Here is a 25529-nt window from a genome sequence, read left to right as displayed (position 1 = left end):
AAACTGCCTGCAGCCACCTTGATCTGCAAGCCAGGCAGGAAATCTCTTCTGGCCTTTTCCTCCTTGTTGGCTGACTGAAGATGCTCAAGTTCAGACACATGGGAGGAACACAAGGTTAAACACTTTCCCTTCCCTCCACTCAGGAAGGTGCATGAGAACACTGCAGTTCCAACAGGCCTCCATCCAGGAAAGCTGCAGCAGCCAGTCCCCTTTCCCTCCAGGAAGAGGCACATCCTGTTAACTCTCCTGGCAACTGGTTGTCAGGCCAAGGCACCCTGGGCCTGGCTTTTGTGCCCATCTGGCCCCTTGTACTCCACTCCCAGCACTTTGAGCCCCGCTGAGCAGCACAGCATTGCCCTGCCCATTTCTGGGTCAGAGACTGCACAGTCCAGCTGCAGGACACCAGGTTTTGCATCCCAAAACTGAGAGTGCAGCCAGCATCGGAAGCTGCAAACCCAGAAGTCACTGGCTCCCTCTCTTCCTTGGCCAACAGCTCCGAGCAGGCTGCAGCAGAGGGAAAGAGCTTCAGTCTTCATGTCCAGCCTCAGATTTTGTGAGACACCTGCAACTGGCCTTTCAGATGCTTCAGATGTGTTTCACAGGGCATTACTGAGCCAGGAACGCTTCAGAATCAGGAGCAAGCAGCACTGATTTGACACTCATCACCAGTGACGCAGGAAATCAATCTGTGCTTTCAAGGCAAGTTTTTGCAGGGTTGGCAATGTTATGTACACAACAAAGCAATGACACCCCTTTCAGATAATCAATTCCAGACTGGAAAAGTAGTGCTAATGTCAGGACAATACTCATTTCAGAGCAACTAGACAAACACTCTGAGCCCTATTTGCTTGCACAAAATACAGGACTAAATCAGTCCCGAATAAAAGCTTGCAGAGCCCAACAACAGTCTGGGATGTTCCAAGTCCTCTAGGTTTTTCATCTTACTGGGAAAGGTGAAACAGCTGTTTTGTAAGAACAGTCCATCACTAGAAACTGCAGCTCATGGGAGATACAAGCTCCCAGCAAAGCTGATCAGCAGGGACCAAATTGGGTAGATGCGTCTCTCTGCTTTCGCAGAAGGCATCTCTCCTTCAGCAAACAACAGCAGACTCAATGGATCTCAGGAACACTGCAGAGAAAGACTCTCACTATGAGGAGAGTGAAAGCAGGGTCAACCTGAGGGCGAGAGAGACTGAGCTCTTTAAATGCCTTGGGATTTCAGAGGAGCTCTGACGCACCGCCAGGACAGAGGGGGCGCGCCCGTGGCAGCATCACACAGAGCAGCACAGCGAGGCCAGCGTGCAAGACAGCAGCAGAAACTGCAAAGAGGACACCCAAGAGCTGAAGAGCAGCCAAGGGATTTCTTCTGGCTGCAGGTCAGTGACTTTACACCTAAAATTTAACAGATTGAAGAACATGATCAAATAAGGGGAGGGAAGCTAGAAAAGGCAAAGAGCACACAGTGCAGAAAATACACTGACAGAAGAACAAACGTGGCCCTGTCCAGACACTCTGCAATTGGCACCTCATATGGGAACACTTAAGGACAGGAGGGAAAACAAGGAACTACCCCAAATACATAACAGTGGTATAAATCATCTCCCTGTACTCTCTACTTCTCAAGGAATAGATGGGATACTAAGAGGATGGGAGACCATCAGTGAATGACAAGCATGTAGAGCACTGACACTGGAATAGCAAATCTGGCCAAAACAATCAACCAGGGCAATGCTAGGCAGCGGCTCTATAATCAAATTTCCAGGGACACATCACATTCCTGTCTGAGAAATAAAATACACCCTGCAGTTTTTTGAAGCATGTTAGAGGTTTACTTTCATATCAGGCAGCTGCATCCAACCATCAGATTGCCATGCAACCTGCCTTAGAGCACCCAATGGCTTCTGCCCTGCTCCAGAAACCTCTGAAGTTTAGGTTAACACCTGAGAACATATTCCAGCTTGCTTGAGACAGCATACCCACGACAACACTCACCCCGACAAAGGGAATGAACTTCTGCGAAGATTCTTCGTCGGGACTAAAGACAAAGAGGAGAAGAGAGTTGTTAGCAGCTTGCCTCCACCCCAGGCACCATACTCACTGCATAGGTCGCATTCCAGCATGCAGCAGGGACGGACAGGATGCAAGCGCCAGTTCAACGCTCCTCTCAAGGCCCCCTGCCAGCACCAGGAGCCTGCTCGGGCGGGGAGGAGCGCGCAGCCTACGGCACGTCCCTGGCAGGAAAGGCTCTTCCTCCCTCCCTCACGCTCCACAGAGAAACATGCTTGGATGGCATGGCAGTCACCACAGACACACGGCCTCCCGCTGCAGGAGATGGATCTGTGCCACCACAACACAGAGCACCGGGTGTTACTTACTCGGAGCCGGGGCGCTCTGCACGCGCGGCCTCCGGGCGTCCCCCCTTGGAGCCTTGTGCCACAGCTTGCACATCCCCAAAGCAGCGGCCCTGCCGCGGGGTACAAGCCGTGACACGCCGTTACTGCTGAGGCACCGCACGGACGTGCCCTTACACCCACTCTCACACTCGCATGCCCTCCCTGCTGCTGGCAGCCCTGCACGGCCACAGCCCAGGGCTCGGGCACAGGGCACGCACCCACGGCTGGGGCCGGGCGGGCAAGAGGCACAACGTGTCCCAGGAACTGCTGGGGACAGCGCCACACACGCCTGGAAAGGCCCTCTTGCTCTGGGCCCCGCCAGAGAGCAGAGGGTGCAGAAAAGCCAGCAATGAAGGCCACAGTCAAAGCCGGCAGGAATTAGGGGGAGGCTTGGCAAAGATAAGAGGAGGAAGAGATGAGTGAGGAGGAAGGCAGGCCAGAAAGGGCCTGCAGAGTCATTGCTCCCTTCAGTAGCAACAGAGATCAGAGATGGACCCACAGGGTGAGGAGACCACAGGAGCACATCCACATGTTTGGAGTTCAGCAGAGGGAAGTGACTGCACAGGTAAGACACACATTTCTCAGTGACTGAGCACAGGAAACAGGTAGGAAGCAGACAAACACTGAGACTTCTCATGTTTCCCTTCTTGTGCATTCCCCAGTGCTCAGAAAAAACCATCCAATATTGCTTTCATCCAGAATTTAGCTGGGAGTAGCATAAATACTGCAAGTATTTCTGTGCTGTTTCCAGCACGGATCAGAAATGCACCAAATGCACAAAGGTTTTTAACCTGTGTGATCAGCACAGGTTGGACACTTTCCTCTAAGCTCCAAGGAAAGGATGACGTAAAACTGCAGTGAACATGACTCAGCCAGAGCTCCCTCATGGTCCAAAGCAGAACATGATTTTGCAAACAGCCTCTTGCTTTGGCTCAGATCTGCTTACCCATCCTTTAGGCATAGCCAGGGCCTTTGCTCCCTTCCTAACTCACACTCTCAGGCACCACACCCTCGTTGTTCTCCTAAAGCACAGGACAAAGTGACCACGTCCCTGATTCCGTGCTGGAAGGCAGAAAGGTCCCATCTTGCAAACACAACTGCAGGGCCCAGCAAACACATCTCCTACAAACACAACATTTCCAGCTCCAGTTTTGCAAAGGGAAACAAGAAAATTGCAGAGCTGCCAGGAGAGGCGCAGAACAGAGGCTCAGCTCTCTTCTCTTTCCTTTAGCTCCATGGGCTTGGAGGCCAGCAGAAAGTGAGCCCTACTCACCAAGCAAGAGAAGCACAAGAGCCACCCAATCATCTCTCAGCTGCTGGATGGCTTTGCTACAAGCTCTGAAAAAACAAATTATGTCCAGTTCCAGCAGAAACTCATTCTCGTTGCCCCTGGGAGCTCTGATTCCTGCTGCAGGGAGCTCAGGGGCAGTTCTGAAATACATCGTTTCTTTCAGTCACCATTTATCACGGCTCACAACGATGCACAGGCGGTTCCTGGAGCAATCCAGCTGGATTTCAGCTCAGCTAGACTAGTCCTGTCACATGTCCTCTTGGGAACTCTGGTCTTGCACATGTGTCTCTGGAAATGCAGCTTATCAAAACAGCTGCTCCTCATGTGGATGAAAGGAAAGATGAGATGACCATGCTTATTCCTCGTTTCCTCCTTCATGCTATTCCAAATTTTTGTTCTTCAGGATCTCAAGATCCCAAAACATTAATTCAGAATCTTTCACCTTGGTAACAGCTGCTTTGATTCCTCCTCCTACCACAGCCCTGCAACTAAAATATCTCCCATCTCTGGAAAGGCAGCTTCCTCTCATTACCTTAGCTGCACAGATTCCCAGGCTGAAGAGGGTTAACCCCACGTGTGCAAGGGGTTTTTTTTTTACCCACAGGGCTTCTGAAGGCCCTGGTACCTCAGCTGTAATTTAAAGCCAGACCTGACCCAAGTTTGAGATTTTAGCAGTTATGGATATCTCATCTCTCTAACCAGGCAGGCCTCAGGCACCACCTTTATTCCAGTCAAGTCCTGAAGGAGGCAACAGAAAAGAGAGGACTTTGATCACTGAAGGACTAGCAGGACTCTGGGCCATTTCAGGCCAGGCACCAGCACCACCAACTCTTCACTTATCTATGATATGAAATCTGTCCTGCCCACCGGGCAGCTCCAGCTGTCTGCTGGCCAACACTGTCCTGCTTCCACCAGGGCCAAACTAAATAAGGGACAAAGCAACACCAGGTCCTCATGACACATCAGATGAGTCTCCTCTCAGCTTTCCCAGAAACCTCCTTTCCAGCACTCTTCACATTCCTGTGGCGGGCTGACCACAGTCAACAGGACATCCATAACTTCTTGAACCTTGACTCTCCTCTGCTGCACTCCCGTTGCATTTCCAGCAGCTCCCAAGGAGTTTCCTGCAGTAACCAGCCAGATAACACGAGCTCTGCTGAGCCAAAGGAGGGATCAGGCCCCTCTTTGCCAGCTGTATTCATGTCCAGCAGCTGCTGCAGGGTGTGTTTGAGGAGAAGCACTCGGAGCAATGACCTGGACTCTGCTCAGCCACTGCCCTGCAGGGCCTCTGAGACACACAGCAGGCAGGATCAGTGTCATCTGTGCTTCCTGCTGCCCAGCAGCCTTCCAGTCCAAGGGAACCGGGACCAGGAGCTGGGAAGTGCTTGCAAAAGCTTTTGGTAAACAGTAACCAGGCAGGCAGTGATCCAGCCCTTGCCCTGACAAGTGAACAGTGCTTCCATTTCCAGCAGCCAGGCTGCTCCCCACATTCATGCGAGGGCTATCCAGAAGCCACATTGCATGAGCTGTGCTGGGCACTGAATTACAGTGGGTGACACCAGCCCAGCACTGACCAGCAATCCAGCTGCACTGGGAATGAGTGCTGAATCTCAGACCTCAGACACCACAGGGTTTCTTTCAACAAAACACAGAGAGACATCAGTGACAGGCCCCTCCTAGTGAGAGACCCAGCCCATCCCCATGGTCTCAGCTGCCCAGGTGTTGCCTGGATTGCACTGTTCCTTCAGAATTCAGTAACCAGGACTTCTCCCAGGGCTCACAGACAGTCACCCAGTGTAACTCAGAGGAGCTGCAATGGCACTTCATTGCCTTCGTGAACACCTTTCCTCATAGCCAGCCCCCTGCTTTCAGGTAAGGTCAGCAGATGCTCTGGAAGACCAGGACAAAGCTTTGGCACCATTGCAGTCCATCACAGGCAGTACATGCGCCAACCTTTGCCATGACAAACAGAACAAGGGCACGGGGAGAGAGCGGGGTCAGTCAGAATAGGGACAACTGGCAAGAGAGTTATAAAGCAGCTCATCACATACAGCTACATCCTAGAGACTGGCTTGGCTTTCCTCGGACCACTAAGGCTTGTTTAACACAGCAGATGCCAGGATTCTGGGAGGTTTCTCTTGCAATGAATTTGGAGGTAGTGCTGCTTGTTTCTACCTGGGTCACTGCCTTGAAAGCTGGCCTTGGAGAAGCCACTCACCTCTGTTCTCAAGGGGGAGGGAGTTGCAGTAACTTTGTGTGCTGAGTACAAAGCAAAAAATGCCCAATAATCATATGATTCAAAGCAGGGGAGCCTGCAGAGCATGGGGGTTTTGGAGGCAGCTCAGAGAGCACACCTCCACTGCTAGCACACATCTGTCTTTCTTAAGCTCTCAGAAGTCCCATACGTTTGGGATGCTTTGCCAGTAAGAGACTAGTCCTCAAACTTTTGATTACAGGGAGGAGATTTGCTGGTCTGCACTCGGACACTGCACAGCTGATCCCCACCCTGAGCCACTGAGTGCCACCTACAGCACTCCCAGCAGATGGGAACTGAAAAGCCTTCTCTCAATCCTGATCCTTCTGGAGCTACACTGTATCTTTCTGATGGCTAAGGGAAAAGGCAAGGAAAAACCCCACCTTCTCCATGTTGTACTGCTCTAAGGTACTCCCTCAACAACTCCTTCATTCCCACTTAGTCTACATGCTGGGGACCCAAATGTGTGGCCCAAAGGCACAGCAGTCACTCTCAGCTGTGCATTCTGCTAGCAGATGCCACAGTTTCAAAGCAGTGAGCAGAATTCGACCTAAAGCACAAACTGTGCATCCCAGACCCGCAGGAGCTGTTAAACAAGGCACAAATCACCAGTTCACCGGGAAAAGAGACAGGAGCTGGGAGAGGGAACCTAAAAGGAACTGATACCTTATGGTAAAATCAAAATGAAAGCTCTTTTTCCTTTTCAGGAAGCAACCAAAGAAAAAGATAAATGTGTTATTATACTTACAACAAAGCGATACATTCGTTTAGACAGTGCTAATGGAGACACAGTTTCTGTGGTGTTTTTAACAATACCCTCCTTAAGCTGCTGCCAATGACAGAGACCCCCATTCCTAAAAGAAGGCACACAGGAGATAACTGCCCATGCCCCACTGGAGAGCCTGTTCCTCTGACTCCCTCTCCTTTGCTCACAGGGTACTGACCTGAAAGCAGAAGTTATTTTAAAGCAGACACACAGAAATACTGAGAGATTGCAGGCTATGCCAGAGTCTGACCATGAGCTTCAGCAATCTCTCTTCCCAATAACCTCCTAAACTAAAACTGTGAACACCTTCAGGCATGGCACCAGAGTCCAAAGGGTGTGAAACCCACCTGGATCAGACCAGCTTGGTAAAGCCGTCCTGCACACTGCTGGGAGAGATAAGGGCAGGGGTTGCTCAAATACATTTCAGCTGTTTTCCAACGAAGTGCTGAACTGACCTTCTGGACACATTAGAAACTCAAAACCTTTAAATGTGTGTTAATGACAAAAATGAAGCTGTAACAGAATGGAGGAGGCAGAGTGGGAAGCAGTGCAGAACCCAGCACCTGAAGGGGGCAGAGAAAGAAGCAGGCAGCCTCAGAAGGGGTTCACACTGCACTGGGGTGTCTGAGCTCCCTGCTGGTAACAAAGGTAAGCCTTCACACCAAAAACAAAATGCAAAACTGAAGGCAAGAGCCTTTGTAGCTCTTTGTTTTTCAGCTCTTTAAATTTCATCCTTATTATCATGTTAACTTTACAGAAGTCCACAAACACATGAAGAGACTAGAATAGTCTCTTTTACATGACTAGCCAGTCTGGAAATACAGGAAAAACATGTAGAATGGATGAAAATTCATGAATCATTCCTGCACAGTAATGTGAGCACAGACACGGAAACAGAAAAGCAATATACAATGAGAATTTCCAAAAATAAGGGGAAAAAGTGACGCTACCCACACTTTTAATTTCCCCCAATTCTCAGGCAAAGGAGACAGCAAAAAGGGATGTTAGTGGACCAAAAATGAAAAATCAACTAGAAGTAATTAAAAATTAACAACACTTTAGTCTTATAGGGAGTTGCTAGTCCCTAACTGAGAAAACGCACATCATCTGCGTTAAAATCTAGTATTATCCTCTGTCCCTTGATAACAGTGCTTCCCTACCCTTCAGTGACAGTTACTCTTCTTCCTGGACCATGGCCACAGGACGCCCTACATACTCCTGGGTCTTGTTTTCAGGCCCCAATCCTCCCCTCTTACAGCCTGCTTATCTCCAAAGAAAAGTTGAAATGAAATCTGGTGATTGTCAGCCCTCCTCAGGAGGAGTCTTGGGAGCTTGAAACTGCCAATCAACAAGGATTTTGTCTCTCCTGCAAGAAGCTCTGCTATTTACACTCCAAAAAGAAAGGGGCTTAGTTCCATAAACACCAATGTAAAAAAGGTCAGGTCTCATGGATGATACTTTGTGGGAGAATGCCAAGGTCCAGTGTTGCACACCTAAGGTCTCTGTGGTGAGAGATTTGGGGAACCTAAGAACATAAAATCCATCCATCCCCCATCTTGCTTAGCCTGCACTTCCCAGAACCTCCTATATCTTAAAAAAAAAAAAAAAAAAAAAAGAGAATCACTGCACCTAAAGTAACCCCACTGCTGCAGATACACTGAGTGGGACACACCACTGGGTGCAGGCCACCGTGAGCTCCCAAGGGCTTTGCCATTTGGTTTTCAGACTGCTGGCACGACACGAGAAAAGCACTTTGCTTTCAAGCAGCTGCTTGTCCAGGGAGCCAGCGGGACAAGGGGGTCATACCTCTTCTGTTTGTAGGTCAGCATGGCTTCAGCAATGGGCAGCTGGTGAGCACAGTTTGCCCCTGCTATGTACTGCGTTATCCGGGACACGACGTCGGGTGCTTCTGAAACTGCAGGAGAACAGAGGGAAAAGCATTCAAGTGACTCCTCAGACACTGCCAGCACTGTTCTCCATCTGCTGATGGTGCCCAGCCAGCTGCACTTGGACTGCACCTTGCACAAGAAGCTCTGCCTACCTCAGAGCACAGTAAAGCTGAATTTGTACTCAGCATTTCGGACCGAATCTGGGGTCTTTTAGATTTGTTAAAAGCTTTTCTCTGTACCTGCCCGGAGTCAGCTTTAGACTTTTTCATGCCTTGACTGCAGGTATCTGCTGAAGGAAGTGCCTGGCCATCTCTCCCAGGTGAGCTGCTCTGCTCACACCAGCACTGAGTTACCTTAGTTCCTAATGAACTCACAGCCTTGCTGAGTTGACCAAAAAGACTGAGGGACACACAAGGACAGGAAGAGCACAAAGATCACATGTATTTGTGAGATTGTGGTTCTTTCAAGTCGACACAAAGACATTTCCTAAATGCCTTCCATATTTCTTTGGTGTCAACTGTGAGATCACAGGAACACAAGCGACCTTCCACAGGCACTTCCATACTCTAAAATGGGCATTTTAACCCAGATTCTTTGTATTTCAGCAGTGAACTGGTAAGAGTTACAATTCTCTGCCAGATCTTCTTGTGCTGTCACAGAGTTTCTGTGCATTTGCCACCACATAGACAAAAATGCAGAATGCACGAAGTGTGCACTATACAAAAATGAGGTGGAATTTTCCTCATAGCAAACAGCATATAACGAATCAAGGAACAGATATGGCTCTTTCTGGATTTCTATAGATAATGAAGACACAATTCAGACACCTAATTCAGACACAAAAACCAAGTCTGTATTGACCTTTTTCCTCATTTTCAAGTGCAGCAAGCAAATAAAGGAAACCAGTTCCATACATCAGTTCCTCCGTGAACTCAGGATTAAGGGAAAGTGTAGGTTGGACAGTACACTGGGAGGTTTCTAGTCCAGCCTCCTGCTCCAACAGAGCTGACTTCACCTTCAGATCAGGCTGCCCTAGGCCTTGTCCAGCCATGTCCCCACCTGCTGGGAACAGCTCTGAACAATTACTGAAGAGGTCTCTCTCCTCTAAAGGCTAAAGGACTTCCAGGAGCATCCTGGGAGTCTCAGGAACTCTGCAATTCCAACAAGGGGAATCACATTGTAACCTCCCCATGCTCATGGTGCTACACAAACTCCAAAGCTTTTTTCCTTCTAATGAAATTTCTGTATGAGCAATGCTGCCCACAACAGCATCAAATCTCAAGCTTCCACACAGCCCTGAATGTTGCAAATCCTCCTTTCTCCTGTTTCTTTCCGTTTTTGAAGAAATGGAGGAAGAAACTGTAAGCATTCATATTTTAAATAAATTGGTACTTTAACATGAAGTAAGGCTTTAATCTGGCCTAGAACAAACTCAGATCAGAACAGGAGCTTGTTGGTCTGACCTAGGGCAGCTCCACTTGTTACCACACTGATGAAGAACAAAATTCTTCTTTAATGAGAATGTTTTCAAGTCTGCTGGCACGATCTTTCTCATATACAACTAACAGAAGTTACTCTTCCCAGAGCTTCCAAACATTTTAGGCTGCACAGCTCCTGAAGGAAAGCAGTGTACTGAACTTAGCAGTGAGACCTCCACATCAAAGAACAAAGCTGAGAGCTAGGTAAGAACAGCATGACTCAGAGGCAGCTAGTTAGTGCCTCTGGGAGCCAATAACTGTTTGCAAACCACCATGTGCAAGACTTACAAAGGTCAGCATCTGAAATGGGAATATGGTGGAGTGAGGAGAAAAGAGGAACAAAAACAATTGTCTGCTTCCTCTTGTATTTACTTGACCTTTGCTAAAATTACTCATTCAAGCTTTTCATCCCACACAGGCCAAACAGACACAGAGCCTTACCAGTGGTCTGTGCTTCAAGTTTGTTGAACAGATCTCTCCAGGCTAGATCTTGGAAGAAGTTGTTGTATCTATAATCTACAGACCCCAGATACTTGGCCACTGGATGAGAGCCTAAGAAAGAAAGGAAAATATGACAGCTGTGCTCTCCAGCACTAAACACAAGTGTGGGTTTGATCTGTGAGGAATTAAACTCCAAAATCAAAACCACACTAGATACCTCAGAAATAAACTTCTTCAATTATAACCAAGTCATTTAGTCCAGCTTATCTCTACAAGAGCATGAAAATAGACTTCCCAGTGCAGACTGCCCCAACACACTGATATCTTTCACTTCACGCTTTCCCCCTAACAAATTAAATTTAAAAGGCCAAAGAAAACAGGACTGGGAAACTGCTGAGGAAATAAATGATTTGGAAGGCACAAAGGCTCTACAGCTCTCCATGTCAGCCTCTCAGTTTTGCAAGTAGCTTTCCCTTCCTGCCCACAGGCTGCACTTGGCCACTTCTGCCAAGAGGGGCCTGACCCCTTCCTCCAAGCACCATTTGCACCGCACAGCATTTTTGCAGCACTGAGAAGAGGCAATTTTCCCCAGCCAGGAAAAACAGCCCAGGGAGGCTTGTTTAAGCGCTGTAAGCTCAATAAATATGCTGCAATTTGAGCCAGAAAACAGAGCCCCAGGATCACAGTACCCAGCGAATACTGGCACATGCAGCAGGTCCCTGCTTACTCTAGCTGAGCCTTGTGGCTCAGCTCCTCCATGGAAAGACCTCCTTCAAGAAGCTTTGTGTGTCCAGCCTCCAGCTCTGCATGGAAATCTGACTTCATCCTTATGCTCAGCTGGACAGGGAAGGTGTTCAAGTGACAAACTCTGCCCTGGGAGGTGGCAAAAATTTGCCACCTTCATTTTAGGACATCTGTGTCCCCAAAACAGACAACACCCCCTAGCAACTACCTCTCCAGTCCTTGAACACAGGAGAAAAGGTGTGCCAGGATCACCCTTCCCAATCACCACCTGGCAGTCATGTTCAGCACCAGTTCAGAACATTCACAGTCATACATGAAGCAGCCTCCGAGTTCATCTAATCAAATTATTTTCATCCTTCCTGCACACCAAATTTGCACATCAAGCCATGATTCCAGGGGCTGAAACAGCTGAGCCACCAGCTGGTAACTGGAAACCTGACAAATTCTTCAAGATGACCCCAGTTGCTTAACTGTACTCACCATGGTCCAGGAAAACTCTGGAGGAAAAAAAAACCCAAACAATAAACCCACAGTCTGAGTCCTCCAAGCTGATTTCCAGGCTTCAAAGAGAGGTGAAAGCAGGAGGTGCCTCTGGGCTGCCCTCAGTGTCATTAGAGACTGGGACCATCACTTCTCCTGCAGTGGGGTCTTAAGCAGTGCACACAGCACAGCTCTGCACCATGCACTGGAGAGGCTTTCCCACACGCTGGGAAAACACACTGCACATGGAAACAAGCAATCAACAGGAAGCCTCCCAAGAAGTTCTACCTGTGGGAGCTATATAAAACGTTAAAATACCCCAAACCGCTCAAATAACCCCCAACATTTTGTTTTGTTTTCCTCTTTTCAGTTGTTTATATAGTGTTTTAGACAGCAAAAGAGTCTTACAGCCAGAGAATCAGTAGCATGGAGCAGGACTGAATTTCCCAGTTGTTACAGACACTAAGCATTTCTGATTGCTAATAAACCACTGAAGATCGACCCTTCTGTCACTGGAGTGTGTAGCTGTGGACTCAGAAGGTAAAACCATCCATGGAAAAAGTCCACCAACCCTAGTTCAAAGGTATTGCAGGCAACAGAGAGGCTTTTCCTTTAAGACATTCATGGCATGGTCACTGTTCTGTCTTGGGTGCTTTTTCACTTGTCAGAAATGAGAGGTGGCTCCTCAATCACTTTAATGAACTGCCAGAGAGCTGGCCAGAAATAAGCACTTGATCCGATCAGGAAACACTGCAGACTTCTATGGAAAAGGTCCTGTTAGAGAAGTTTCTATATTTAAAGTAGAATTTAAAATGAATTCACAGTTCTAAATCATTTATTTTTTCTGTTTTGGTTACAAATGAAAGTTTTAAAAAACCAACTCAAACCCACACTAAGTAAATTTTGTATTTCACTTTCAAAAAGAGAGTATTTTCAGATCATTAAAAACTGCAGGACAGAAAACTCTTCTTCCAGGAGTTTTGGAAGAGACCAGGAGACAGTCCTGGCCTGGAGGCCAGGAGACAGTCAGCAAGTGAATAGCAAAGTCTCAGACACAGATTCTCATTCAAAACACATTTAACTTTGCAGAAATTAATTTTTTTTTTGTTTTTGCTCCCTAAAGAGCTCTCTCTTCTCTTCCTGCCAACCATTTTGGAAACTAAATGCCTTTTTTTACAGAATGATCTAGCTCTTTTCCTCTGCCTTTTTATTTAACTTCTGCAAATGCCACCACTGAATGGATAGCCTAACTCCAGTGTTCATGGTGCTGGGCAGCAGCTTCTGATTCTTGCAGGAACTGCCATCAGCTGCTCCCAAACCCAGAAAACTGGAAAACACCAGCAAAAATGCTTTTCATGTGTTCTGCTGTTCCCATCACTTAAGTGCTCTGTGCACACAAGTCAAACCCTGGACCACACCAGCACTGCCAGATGTCCCTGCCCACAGCACAGTGACTGCCCTGCTTCCCACGCTTTGCCACCACAACATTTCTGACTACAGCAAGACCCCTGGTGCTGTTATCAGTCCACTCTACTTCCCTCACCACAAGCAATCCAAATTGGGGAACTTGCCAGCCAGGCAGGTTTGCTGAGCTACTGAAGGGGCAGAGAGATAAAGTGTTGGAAAACTGAGGGAAAAACCTGAGCAGACCAGCACGTAAAGTAAAGGTCAAAAGATGTATGTAATTTAAATAATTCAAATTCTCAGCAGTTTCAGAGCCTTTAAAAATTTTTCAACCCCTCCTCTATTAACATTTTCTGAGTCAAGCCCAGGGAGGCCAGAACAGTTATTGCTTTGGAAAATGTGGTGCCCACTGAATTTAACATCTCAGCCAGGGAAAAGGGCTTCTAGAACAATATTCTGTGCACAAGAGTCTCCCTGTATGGGAAGGTAGAACTTAACCCCTTGCTTCAAACAAAAGGCTTACAAGCGGACTCTGGCATCAGGAACTTACAGGTGAAATTCACTCACACAAGAGCAGCAACACCAGCACGACACAGTCATGTAACAATTTGCCTCATTTAACCAAAGCTCCAGAAAGGCTTCTCCTGAGGGAACACAGCAGATTTCACCCACTCCCCTTCCTGTGAAGAAACACCATTCCTTATTTACCTAGAGGGATGATCAGAAATTTCATGTAGCCGAGCCAGTCGGGGGTTTTGTGAGACAGCTGCTCTACGAAGAGCCTCAACACAGCACTGAGGTAATTCTGGGCTCCCGCCACTGCAATTTTAATTGGGTTTGGAGGCTGTGAGTTGCAGTTACAGCTAGACAGAAAAAGAGGAAACATATTTGTAATTGTGCCTTCAACCACATATTTCAGAACGAGCAGCAAAAAAACCCCCAACTGGTTAATAACAATTATAGCAGAAGAGACTTTGTTCAATGCACAAGGCAATATTGCAACAATTCTCAGCAGCTTAAAACATTATTAATAAAGTACAACATTCTTCAGTAATTTCTTAATTGGTCTCCCTGCTCCTTCTCTTGCACATTTTGATATTCAAAAGGGCTGGGCTCCACTATCCAGGTTAGGATGTACCTACTAACTGCTGGGTCAGAGAACAGGCCCAGGTACCCACAGCCCTCAGCAGGTAGGTAGGGAGTACCTTCAGGAACTGAGGAAATAATCTGGGAATTGCTTGGAAGGGAGAGCAAGAACTATTTAAAATGCCCTTATTTGTTTTGCATGCTTTATTGGAGCACGCATCTGACCCATGAGGCAGCCTCCAAAGCACCATCTCTGATAATCGCTGCTGCTGGTGACTTGTATGCCCCCACAGGAGGCAGAACAGCAGCACCCTGCAGGGCTGGTGAGTGCTGAAGAGCCACACAATTCTGACTTCAGGAGAGCAGACTGGAAAGATTTCATACAGTGGTTGAGAAATTAAATCCCTGAGTCCTGGGGCACAGGAGCTGAGAGGCTTTCAGAGCTAACACAAGCAAGGTGAGAACTTACTATCTCTGTATCCTGGAGACAATTGTGCTGAAAGCTGCCTGAATATCAGCAGAGGAACATGTGCAGACCACTGGCAAGGTGTGCTTTTGCAAGACATCTGAGAGGTACTGAGGAGAGAACAGAACATTTTAATCCTTTTTTTTTTTTTTTGGTACTGTTTGATGCAAGAAGAAAATATGCCTCCCCCAACCTCCTGGGTATTCTCACACCCACTCCTGGGCACTCTCCCTGTGCCTGATTTGAAGGTGATATGGCTATTTCACAAATGCCTCCTCCCTGCACAGCAGCCAAAGGAAAGGTCTCCTAGAAAAATGGCAACATCTTCTTGACAGACACAACACCATATCCCAAACATGGCAATGACAACTCTAGAGCTGCACAGCTTTTACAGCCACAGAGGGCAGGGCAGCACCAGCAGACAGCACTGGGAAAGAGCTGACACTCTCTACCTGCCTGTCTCTGCAAGTGCAGTTGCATCTCTCTGATTCCCATTTTAAAGAAATGCAATGCTCTGCCCAACCTTAAACACTGAAGAAAGGGAAAGGTGCTACCACACACATGTTCCTCATAAGGGACTGTTCCCCCTCCATGCAGCTGATGGGGACACCAAACACCTCAAGTACATGGACATAATTACGGCACTCAGTAATTATCTCACACTTTCAATTTCTGCATGATTCATCTATGCACTCCTGTCCATAGCCTTCCTGCCCTCTGATACTGCAGGCACAAGCAGCCAGAACCCCTGGAAGATGATCTACAACATCTTCTGTCCATCTCTAGAAGGCATTTCTCTGTCTTCCAAGTACAGAGAAAGTGGAACCAGTAGCTCAGATGGTATTTGTGCTCTCTCACACACTGAGACTCTAGTTCTTCCAGAAACAGAAAGCCAAACCAGACAATGTATCTCCACAAGCCTGGCACAAGTTCCCCAGGCAACAGCCACCCAGACCATGTTCTTTGGTCCTCTTCCATACATATTTTATTGCTTTCTCAGAATAAGGTTCCAAAAGGAGCAAAAATTGTTCCAAACCCATAACAAACTGTTCCACGTTGTCAGCAGAAGAAAGTATTGTTCAGAGTTCTTAAAACAACTATCACTCAGCAAGGATGGGGTGATTCCTGCAGTCAGCAATCACAAGAACATGTACATGGCTACAGAGCTGACCTGAAATATTTTCTCCTCTTCACCACCTATGCTCACAAATCTCAGCCTAAGCCACCACAAGGTCAGACTTCCTTGCTTCCTTTGTCCCAGTCTACCCAATTTAGGAGGCTTTTGAGTGCAAGGGTTTAGTCACATTCCCAGTGTGCTGCTAACCAGAAGGAATGGCATTGTTTGGAGAAGAAAACACCTCTGTGGAAAGGCTCAGGTGGCAAAACTTTATATGATCCCAGCATCTCCTGGTCAGATGAAATCCAGCTTGTGGGCACTGAACACTCTGCAGGCAGCAGAACCTACTTGGTTAGTGCAGAGCTCAAGGCCTGTCCATTCCTGAGGAGGAACAGAGCAGGAGAACTGTGCTCCAGGTAATGTCCCCTGCCTTTACCTGGCCTTGCCAGTCAGATGTATTGACAAGGATAATGTTTTCTGGCAGCTGGTCGTCAGAAACCAGGATGTGATTTAGCTGATCATACACTGTTTTCCTGGGGATCTGGAAATAAAGACACAGAGAAAAGCACAGTAAGAGGTGTCAGCTCTAACCATCAAGCCTCCAGCTCCAGCTCTTGCAATTGATGAGGTGGCTGTGCATGCTAGCCATTCACCCCATCAGCAAAGGCACACTAGGCTGCTGGGACTGACACTCTGCAGTTTCTTCAATATTAGCCACTGTGGACTTGCTGGTCATTACTCTTTCTGCTATGCACTTTTACTTACATCACTTTACACCAACTAACAGCAGTCCAAGAACTTCAGATTCTTAACAGCCAGGAACAATCTCGTCAAGGAGGGAAATAAGTGAGCTCCACAGCTAACAAAAGCATGGCACATATGCTGTGCACAAGACAGTCCCTAGCAATCTGCCTTATTTCAAAGGAGTAATTCCTCAACACATCCCTATTCATTTCCCATTCCAACAATCTGCCCCAGTGCTTTGAGTTTATGGCTGGCTGACAAAGCTACAAGCTGGCAAACCCCAGCAGACTGAATGGAAGATAAAATTTTAGCTGTAAATTTCCTCCTTCCTGAAACTGCAGAGGGGGCGCAGTTCCTTCCCAGCAGGGACAGAGCTTGAACCAGAAGGAACAGGAGAGAGTGGAGGAGAGGAGAACAGTGCGAGGAGCAGTGCTGTGCACACCTGTAAGTGGTGCCGGGTGTCAGGGGAGCGCTCGTTGTCCAGGCTGTTGGCTCTCTCGTTCTGCGGCCGCACCGGCTGCCTCTCCTTCAGGGACGTGCTCCTCCCCCGGCGCCCCGCCTGCTTCCCCTCAGACCTGCTGGAGACATGTGCTTACACTCCCAGGGCTGGCACATTTCTGAGTGAGAGACAGCCCTCAAATCCCCATCACTCAGTCTGGCAACCTCAGTACTGTCAGCAGGAGCACTGGGGAATTCTGCACATACATCTGAGCTAGCTCGAGACCCGATGATTCTGCTTCTGGCAGTGCACAGCACACAGTTCAGCACATTCCCAGGAGTCCCAGGATGACTTCCACAGCCCATGCTAACACCCACACCACCTCTCTGCTATTGCTACACCAGCTTAATACGATCCAGCCAGACAAACGGCAGTCACACACCCCAAAGCAGCACAGAATACCTCTGGGCATTTATCAAGTGCTCCAGACCTATCACTTAAGTGCCCAAACACAAGGAGGGTATCCTTGCAGTTCAGTGCCTTAGGCCACCCTGATCAAATCCTAGCAAATCCTAGACCATGACTTCCTGAGCAGCCCCAGCACTGTCCCCTGTACCTGGTGGATGGGATGATGAGGGACTCTGTCTTTGTGATCTTCCCGCTGGGTGGGAGCTTCTCCACAAACACGTCTGGAGTGGGGAGCTCAGCCTCCTGGGCCTCAGCTTGCTGGTTAGACTCCTGCAAAAGCACAGGGAACAGAGTCACTAGGAACAAACCCTCCCCTCTGTCTCACCTTGGGAACTTAGCTCTGGCTGGGGCACATTGAGCCTGCCTCTTCCAGACATCCTCTTCACTGCCAAAAGGGAGAAACCAGTAGTGGCTATCTGGGGCTACCCATCCCCAGCTCTGCCTCGCAAGGGAGTTGAAGGCAGGAAAGGTGTTCAGATATGCTATTGGGAACAGGCACTCTCACAGCTCAAAGCCATTGCATGCCTCCTCATGAAATGCAGATTAATTCATCTTACCCCAGTGAACTAGCTAAGAGAGAAAGACATGAGAGAAATGTCACACACCCCACATTCCCAGCAGAGGAACTCAAACTTTGGGATTTTTGCCCTGGGACGAGCTCGATTCCTGCCAATTCAGCTCAAAGTAATACTTCTGTCTGATAAAATGGAATGACCTTGAGCATCCTTTAAGTGCTCAGTAGCAAACTTTGGGCCTGCCTTCCTCAGGCTGTTTGAACAAAAGGTCAAATAGAGCATTTCACCTGCAAAAGGCAGAAAGAACCTCCAGACTAAGGTCAGAGGAGAACTCAGTGCTGTCTTCACTGCAGCTGATGTTACCTGTGGAAGTTGTGTTGCATGTGCAGCTACATGGACAGGCAGATGCATGCCACAGAATGCAGCCCACAGCTGACACCCAAAGGAACTCACAGCAGGAAGGTCAACAAGTGCATTTTTCAACTTACATAAGGAACAGTGTCAGAAACACTGTCGCCTGCATGTTTGGTTCCAAGACTCTTTGTCTTTTCAGGCACTTCTACCTGCTTGAGAGAAGAAAAATCCTCAGGAGGTTTAGCAGCAGCACAGTTTCCAGCCACACTCCCTGGGTCAGGCTTTCAGAAGAGATGCTTCTCCATTTAAATATCACTCAGCTCTGCAGTATGGCCAGCAGTGCTCCCTGCTCACACCAGGACTGCACACATCAGTGTGGGATGTGGCAAAGCTGATGCACAACACACAAGAGAGGCAATGAGGTGCTCTGGGATGGGACTGACACTTTACACCCATCCAGGAGCAAATGGAAAAGCAGCTGAGCTGCCCCTGACCATTCACCATCAGTCACCAGGAAAAGTATCCCAACAACAGCAAAGAAAAGCTTCCTCCACAGAGTGCTTGGAAGCACCTAAAACTCCCAGGCAACATCTCCCATCCTGGCAGTCATTTCAGGCACATGGGAATCCGAAGCTATTCACACCATCAGCAAATATTCAATACATAACCCAAAGATGCACCCTTGAGTTAATACAATATTTGCATTTAAAAAGAAAACAAAACCCCAATCCGGCCAAAAAAACCCAAATCCCCAAAAAATCCAAATGCGTTTTCTTAGCAGAAAATTTCTATCTCTGCATCCAAGTCTTTGGAGGGGGTCAGAGAGGGTCTTTAATTAACAGATGCAATTAGAAACAGTGTAGATAGGTAACACTTGAAATGTGACTTACAGGACTTGGTGGCTCTCTCTGGCTCCTGATGCTGTGGATGCTACCAATTTCTGTCTGAGAGCTGGAGTGTGACAGTCCTTCAAAGTAAGGTCTGAGTAAGGAAAGTAAAACCCACTTCTTATTACCAAAAGCACTGACAGGGTGAGCCTACCACATTCACAGTGAAGCAACATGACACTTCCAGATGATCTTACTGCTCCCCAACAGTTCCAGTAAAACAGGCTGCTTTTGAAAGGAGAGAAAGGTGTCCAGGACAGTAAAAGAAGCCAGAAAGTCCAGGCATCCCTGAATCCAGTTTTTGACTGACAGACAGCAAGCAGAACTGCTGCTTCCCCCCACACCCCAACCCTCTTCTCCTGGGTAAGCAATTCTTGGCTAATCTGCATTTTATTCCCAGCTTGCATCTGGATTTGGCTGCCAGCCCCAGGCTCCAATTACACATTTGCTCAGTAAGATAAGGTACCACACACAATCAGATTGTGCTTCCACTCAAAAGGCAGCTCATCACATCAGGCTACAAGAGTCAATTACAATGTAAGGAACTGATTTTTGTTGTTGTGGGAAAAACCTGCCTCAAAGCCATCAACATTTATCACATCCTCTTCAAGATACGAACACAAGAACTGGACCTAGGAAACTACAGAGTGTCTCCCCAGGATCACACACATTAAGTTCCCATTCCAGCATTACTCCAGCAATCACATATCCCAGAACAGTTTGCTCCTCAGCTCCAAGGGAACAGGATATGAACCCTCAGCATGTAAAGTAAAACATTTTGACTTGTTTCAAAGCAGCTGCTTACCACAACACATCTATTTTCAAATCCCTTCAAGGCAGGGCCTACCAACTGGTATCAGGTTAAGCACCAAACACCTTCACATGCCACCAGCCCCAACATTTCCACTGCTGCCCAGTATACCCTTGACATCTTCTGGCTCTCTGATAGGGAACAGGTCTCTCCAGATTCAGAATCTATTCTTAGCCCAACGAGGTTATTCAACATGAATGAGGATATAATGACTCCTGGCAATTAGCAGATTTAGCAGATGCTGTACTGACCAGCTGCAGTGGTCAGAGCCATTACTCTTTTTTTCAGAGCCATCACACACTGGGGGCCTGAGCATTCAACCACTCACCAGTCAGATGCACGAGTGCAGCTCAGTCTCTCATTTTCAGTCTTTATTGAGCAGAGATGTGACACAGCTCTGTTAGCTCAGGGCTCTGCATCTGCTCTGAGCCAGCAACCCCGAGCTCAGCTCTGCAGTGCTGGGACTGACCCACACCAGTTCTTTAAGAACAGGCTTGAGCATATCCACCTGTGCTGTAGTCAGTGCCTTTGGGCCCTGGGGAATTAGTTTTCTGCAGCTCTGCTTCCTTAATCCCTACAAAGACTCTCTTTCCACACAGGGCGTCATTACAAGAAAGGTCTTTCCAGAAGAACAGTGTGCCTTGCTCATCCCTGCCTCTACTTCTGCCTTAGCACACATTTCCTTCCTGTTTCTACTACTGCTTCAAAACCCTGTGGACAGTTCAATTCTCTGCCTGCCTGCCACCAATTCCTTCCCTGTGCTCAGGTGGCACGGCAGCAGAATCTCTGCAAGGGAACAAGGAAGAACTAAGACTGAAGGGAAGTTAGACCCCCCACACACTACCTCTAGATCACAAGCTGTCATTCCCACTCTAACACCACCACGTCAAGAGGGGGAAAAGAGCATGGAAGGGTGGGAATAAAACCAACATCTGACACTGTATATGGTCTCTCTCTGGCCCAGCACAAGCTGCCTCACACTTACTTTAACTTTGGCTTTGGAGTGCTCAAGACACTGTCATCATCCTCCATTTCTGGCCCACTGTCACTGGGATTCTCTATATCCAGCGTGTCATACAGAAGGTCCAAATCCTCCTCCACCTCTGGAACATGCTCTGCTGGGTCCTGCTCTGAATCCAGAACCTAGACAGGACAAAAACAAGTATCACCAGCTTTGCTAGGAGCCAGGCTGATCCCACATCACCTCTGCTCCCTCCACGACTGCAGTACACCAGTGCTGGCAGTAAGGTTCTATTCCTGGTGCTAGGATACTATATCCAAGGATGATTAAGTATATCAGCAATGCTTGTCTTGGATCAAGCTTGTCAATGCCTGGTTAAGCAGGAGCTACGTAGACACAAGCATGCCATTTAACCACTGGTTATGTCCATTATTCAACCCTATTCTATAAACAAAGCTTTTAAAAGGCTCCAAAGGAGCCTCAGTTTTCCTAGAACCAGTACAAAATGCCAGTATTCCCAACAGTGTAGCCTGTCTCGGGTTTTACTGAAAAAGCTGCCCTGACACCTCGTGATTTGATACCCAGCAATGTCCACAGGAGGCGCCTGAAACCTGGACATGGATGGGCCGAGGAGGGAGAGCAAACACCTCACACTGCACCTGCCCTACACAGACCCGGAGCAGGCAGGGGCTGTGCCTATTCCGGAGCTTGCCTTTTGAGAGGCAGCTCCAGAGAAGCAGCAGCTCGGCTCGGCTGCCTGAGCTCTCAGCTGAGGGTGCTGACGCTGCCAAGCTAACCTGGGAAGAACAGCAAAGCTAACAGGACTGCTCGGAAGAGTAAGGAAGCACAAGGAGTTACTCACTCCTTTCCCCAAGCCACAGAATCAGCACACAGCCACACGGCCAAAGGAGAAGTTAACTGTTTTTGTCTTACATACTTAATGTTACACAGGTTTCCTGGGCTTTGGATCTGTTTCATCCCTTTCAGCTCCGACCAAGCAGCTGACTCTTGTGGGTTGAGCTCCCTATCCAAGTTTTTCATGTCTTGTCTGGCTGTTCTAGTAAGATCATCAAAGAGGCTGGGCTTTAACTTCACAAGCAATACAGACCATTTGGACTATCTGCCTTTGAACGGGTCAAAGATAATTTCAAAGCGATCTGCAAAACTAATGAGTACGCACATGGCTGCCAAAATCCGCTTCGGATAAAACTTCATCTAGAAAATGTTTGCTGACATTTAGAAGTTGGCCCTCAAGCCTCCCTGCAAGGCCAGGGTGTAAGGAAAGGTCACATCCACTGTGGACTTGAAAACAAAATGAAGGGAACAAGAAGAAGCAGGGGACTATTCCTGAAGACTAAAGCAAGATGCACCAAGCAGAGGGCAGCACACAAGGCAGGAAGGTTTACAGAAGGAATTACTCACCTCATCAGACACTTTAAACCTCTTCAGCAATGCCACAACCTTCTGTTTGAAGTTTTGTTGCTGCAAGTTAAAGACACTTTTACATAAGTAAAGCATTAAGCGAGCTGTTTTCTCCCAGCCTGCAAGAAGCCAGACACATCTGACACTGGTGCTGCACTGTTGTTTAAAATCAACACCTGGCACCACAGACCACCTGTCTGCTGTTCCTACACTGAAATCAGCTTTTCCACACCTATGATCATTTCATTACCACCAACTGGGAGGTCCCACCCCAACGAACACGATAAATCTGAAAGATGGCACTCTACTTTTGGTTCGACACACAATGGATAACAATTTTGATCTTCCAGAGCACCTTCCTGTGCCTTTTTGATATATTCCTGGGAAACACCTGACACTCAACTTTTCTGATTCTTAACAAGGGCGAGCTAACATAGACAACTACCCACTGACCCCAAGAACAAATGTGATTTTTACCACCAAAGCATGGGAGGGTTTTTGTTGGAATTTGCATGGCAGGTTCATTTCTTTCACTAGCAGCACTGGTGAAAAGCTATGGCACTTATCTTCAGCACTTGCACCACCACACAAATGTTTCTTGAGTCATACTCTCAGATCCTGGACAGAGCAGGAACCAGGCCAGAACAACACAAGGCAAACTGCTGCACTTCCTTTGTGCTTGCTCACCCCACAGGTGCTCCCCCTTTTGCAGGATCAAACAGCCCAGGTTTGCCAGGAGCTGCCCAGCCCTTCTCTACCTGCCACTGACAAACCTGATGTGCACATTCTCAAAAAGACAAGAAGGGCCCAGGTCTAAGTGCTGGTATAGAGCACTTGAGATGGTATCCTTGTGTCAGGAGGAAAGGAGAAGGAAATGGCTGGTACCAGAGCACCCTGAGGTGAAATTTGCTCATTTTGCTGACCCTCCTGAGCTCTTGCAGGTCCAACTGCCTACTCCCAACTCTGGCCTCAGACACTTCACCCAGACCCCAAACTGCACCCTTTATCTCTGAACTCCTATCCTGCAGCTGCAGCCACCTTCTAGACAGTCGAAGCTTAGGTGAAATAAATCCACCACACTCTCCCATGACAGCCCTGTTTCTGTCCTCAGTGCATCCCTGAGGCTGAGATGCTCTCACAATAGTGAAAGTTCTCCTCTGGCTCAGGCTGTCACACAAAACCATCCCTGACAACACCTGGGATGTTCAGCAGCCCATGCAGGGGGGACACTCAGCATGCAGCAGCTAAGGTGACAAGGCAAGAGCTGTTTGCTGGCCTGAACGGTTTCATGGAGAGGAGATCTGGTTTGGAGCTGGGCTGATGTTGACTTAACTGGCATCACCAAACCCAGTTCTGCACCAGCTGGAGATTGAGCATCAGTTCAGAGGTCAGGGCTATAAAGGCACTCCTATTATGAGTTCCTTGCTTAATAAGCAAGTGGTGGATTTTGTCCTGACAAACCAGCACACTCCTGGTCTCATAGAAAGGATCTTTATAGTGACATAGTAAGGTCAAAACAGGGTTTATTTCAGACCTTATCAAAATATGGCTTTCAGAAACAGCCTTAGACCATGGTGTGGTGAAGCACAAGTTCCTGTTCTACACAAGTGCAGTTTGCAGGCACACTCATGCTTGTGTGGGAGGGAGGGTGGACAGCCACAAGCATCTTTCTAAAGCTTATATATATATATATATATATAATATCCAGCTACTTCTTTTGCCTCAGCACCACATGCATCACGTGAAGTTCATCCATCAAGCTCCAGCCTGACTATGACATTTTGAGAACTTCCCGCTGGCCTCTCCCACACAGAGCACAAACAGGAGAGCTTTCCTTCACTTAGAGCTACTTTCAGGACTTACATGAGCAAGGATCGTGCCCTGGCTTCTTCATGGGGGTGGAATTTCACACACTTGCATGATTTTTGGAGCTCCTCAACCTTGCAGCCAAAGGACAATCAAGACATGCACACACCTTGGATGCTCCCACTGCCTGAACTGGCTGCTTTTCCTAACTCTTCACAAGCTGTGACCATGCCCCCAAGGTCCATGCTGGGCCAGTGTCTTGTCTCCCACAAGCCACATGCACTGCCCATCCTGGCCAAACCCCATCAGTGTTAGTAAAACTAATTTCCACCGACCCTGGTTATGGACGTCGTTCTTACTATCGATCTCCGCTGCTTCTTGGGCTTCCCCATCTCGTACTCATCATCATCCAAATCCTGAACAGAAAGAGATTCCCGTGTTACCTTTGTGATTCTGCGACACAAGGAGCATGTAACTGCTAAAAGCGTTTCTCCTATGAAGATGAACCTGCTGCTGTGTCTTCCAGGCATCCAGCACTTGCCTTAATTGCAGTTAGGATGGTAGAGGGAAAAGGAAGTGAGACAGGTCTGCAGGGACAGGAATAACAGCTTGGAGAAGCAAAACAGCCCTAGTTCTATGTTCAAGGAACAAGGACAGTCACAGCCCCACATTTTGGTGGGTCCCTCTCTCAGTACCCTCTGATGGTGAAAGGCAGGTGATGCCAGAGTCTGAAGGCAAGTAAGACCCAAAATCAAAAGCGTCTCACATCTAGTCAGGGGATTGTCCAAAGGACCTATTGTGTAAAAGGTATTAAAGACTAAAGGCTGCCTCAGACCCCACTGGCCCTTTAATTCCAGCTGGGGATCCAGTTGGGCTCTTTGAATCCCATTGCGCTAGAGAAGCAATCAAATGATGCCCTGACCATTAAGCAGAGAAGCACAAGGATGCCAATGTTTTTTCAGGGAGCTTAAGTCCAAACACGTGAACAGATAAATCACAGCATGACAGAAGAAATGGGTTACTGTGCAGGCCTTCTCCACTGCAGCTGAACACTGGGTAACAGTCTCGCACTGGCATGGTTTAGATACAGAAATAGGCTTTCAGTTTCAAGCAGGAGCTGGGAGTGCACATGCTCCACTGAGCCCTCACAGGGACAAGCCATGCCCTGAACAGTACCTGGCCCTGCACGGCATCATCACTGGCCTCCTGCTCAGAAGAGAAGCTCTCGTACTCTTCCTCGGAATAGTTGTCTGAAAGGGAAGGAAAGAGGGGAGAGAGCCTGTGAAACTCCTTCAAGGTAAGGGCACGGTCTC

General features: G+C 48.0%; 1 protein-coding gene across 5 annotated transcripts in view; it reads right to left on the bottom strand.

Annotated features, from left to right (window-relative positions):
• Positions 1-25529, bottom strand: part of PACS2 (phosphofurin acidic cluster sorting protein 2) — a 77808-nt gene that overhangs the window by 13770 nt on the left and 38509 nt on the right. For 2 of the 5 annotated variants that reach the window (XM_063406733.1, XM_063406737.1), the window contains 14 exons: positions 25393-25466; positions 24552-24632; positions 22411-22470; positions 21013-21170; positions 19220-19310; positions 18464-18541; positions 17609-17730; positions 16996-17131; positions 16246-16350; positions 14696-14802; positions 13849-14003; positions 10513-10623; positions 8511-8619; positions 1993-2035 (listed from right to left, as the gene is read on the bottom strand). In XM_063406733.1, the coding sequence (XP_063262803.1) occupies positions 1993-2035; positions 8511-8619; positions 10513-10623; positions 13849-14003; positions 14696-14802; positions 16246-16350; positions 16996-17131; positions 17609-17730; positions 18464-18541; positions 19220-19310; positions 21013-21170; positions 22411-22470; positions 24552-24632; positions 25393-25466 (1430 nt within the window). The remainder of the gene's footprint in view (positions 1-1992; positions 2036-8510; positions 8620-10512; positions 10624-13848; positions 14004-14695; positions 14803-16245; positions 16351-16995; positions 17132-17608; positions 17731-18463; positions 18542-19219; positions 19311-21012; positions 21171-22410; positions 22471-24551; positions 24633-25392; positions 25467-25529) is intronic. The other 3 variants (XM_063406734.1, XM_063406735.1, XM_063406736.1) reach the window with 3 other exon arrangements.

Source organism: Prinia subflava, chromosome 10 (genome assembly GCF_021018805.1).
Source record: "Prinia subflava isolate CZ2003 ecotype Zambia chromosome 10, Cam_Psub_1.2, whole genome shotgun sequence".
NCBI lineage: Eukaryota > Metazoa > Chordata > Aves > Passeriformes > Cisticolidae > Prinia > Prinia subflava.
Note: the sequence above shows the minus strand (reverse complement) of the source record. Positions and strands in the feature narration are given on the sequence as shown.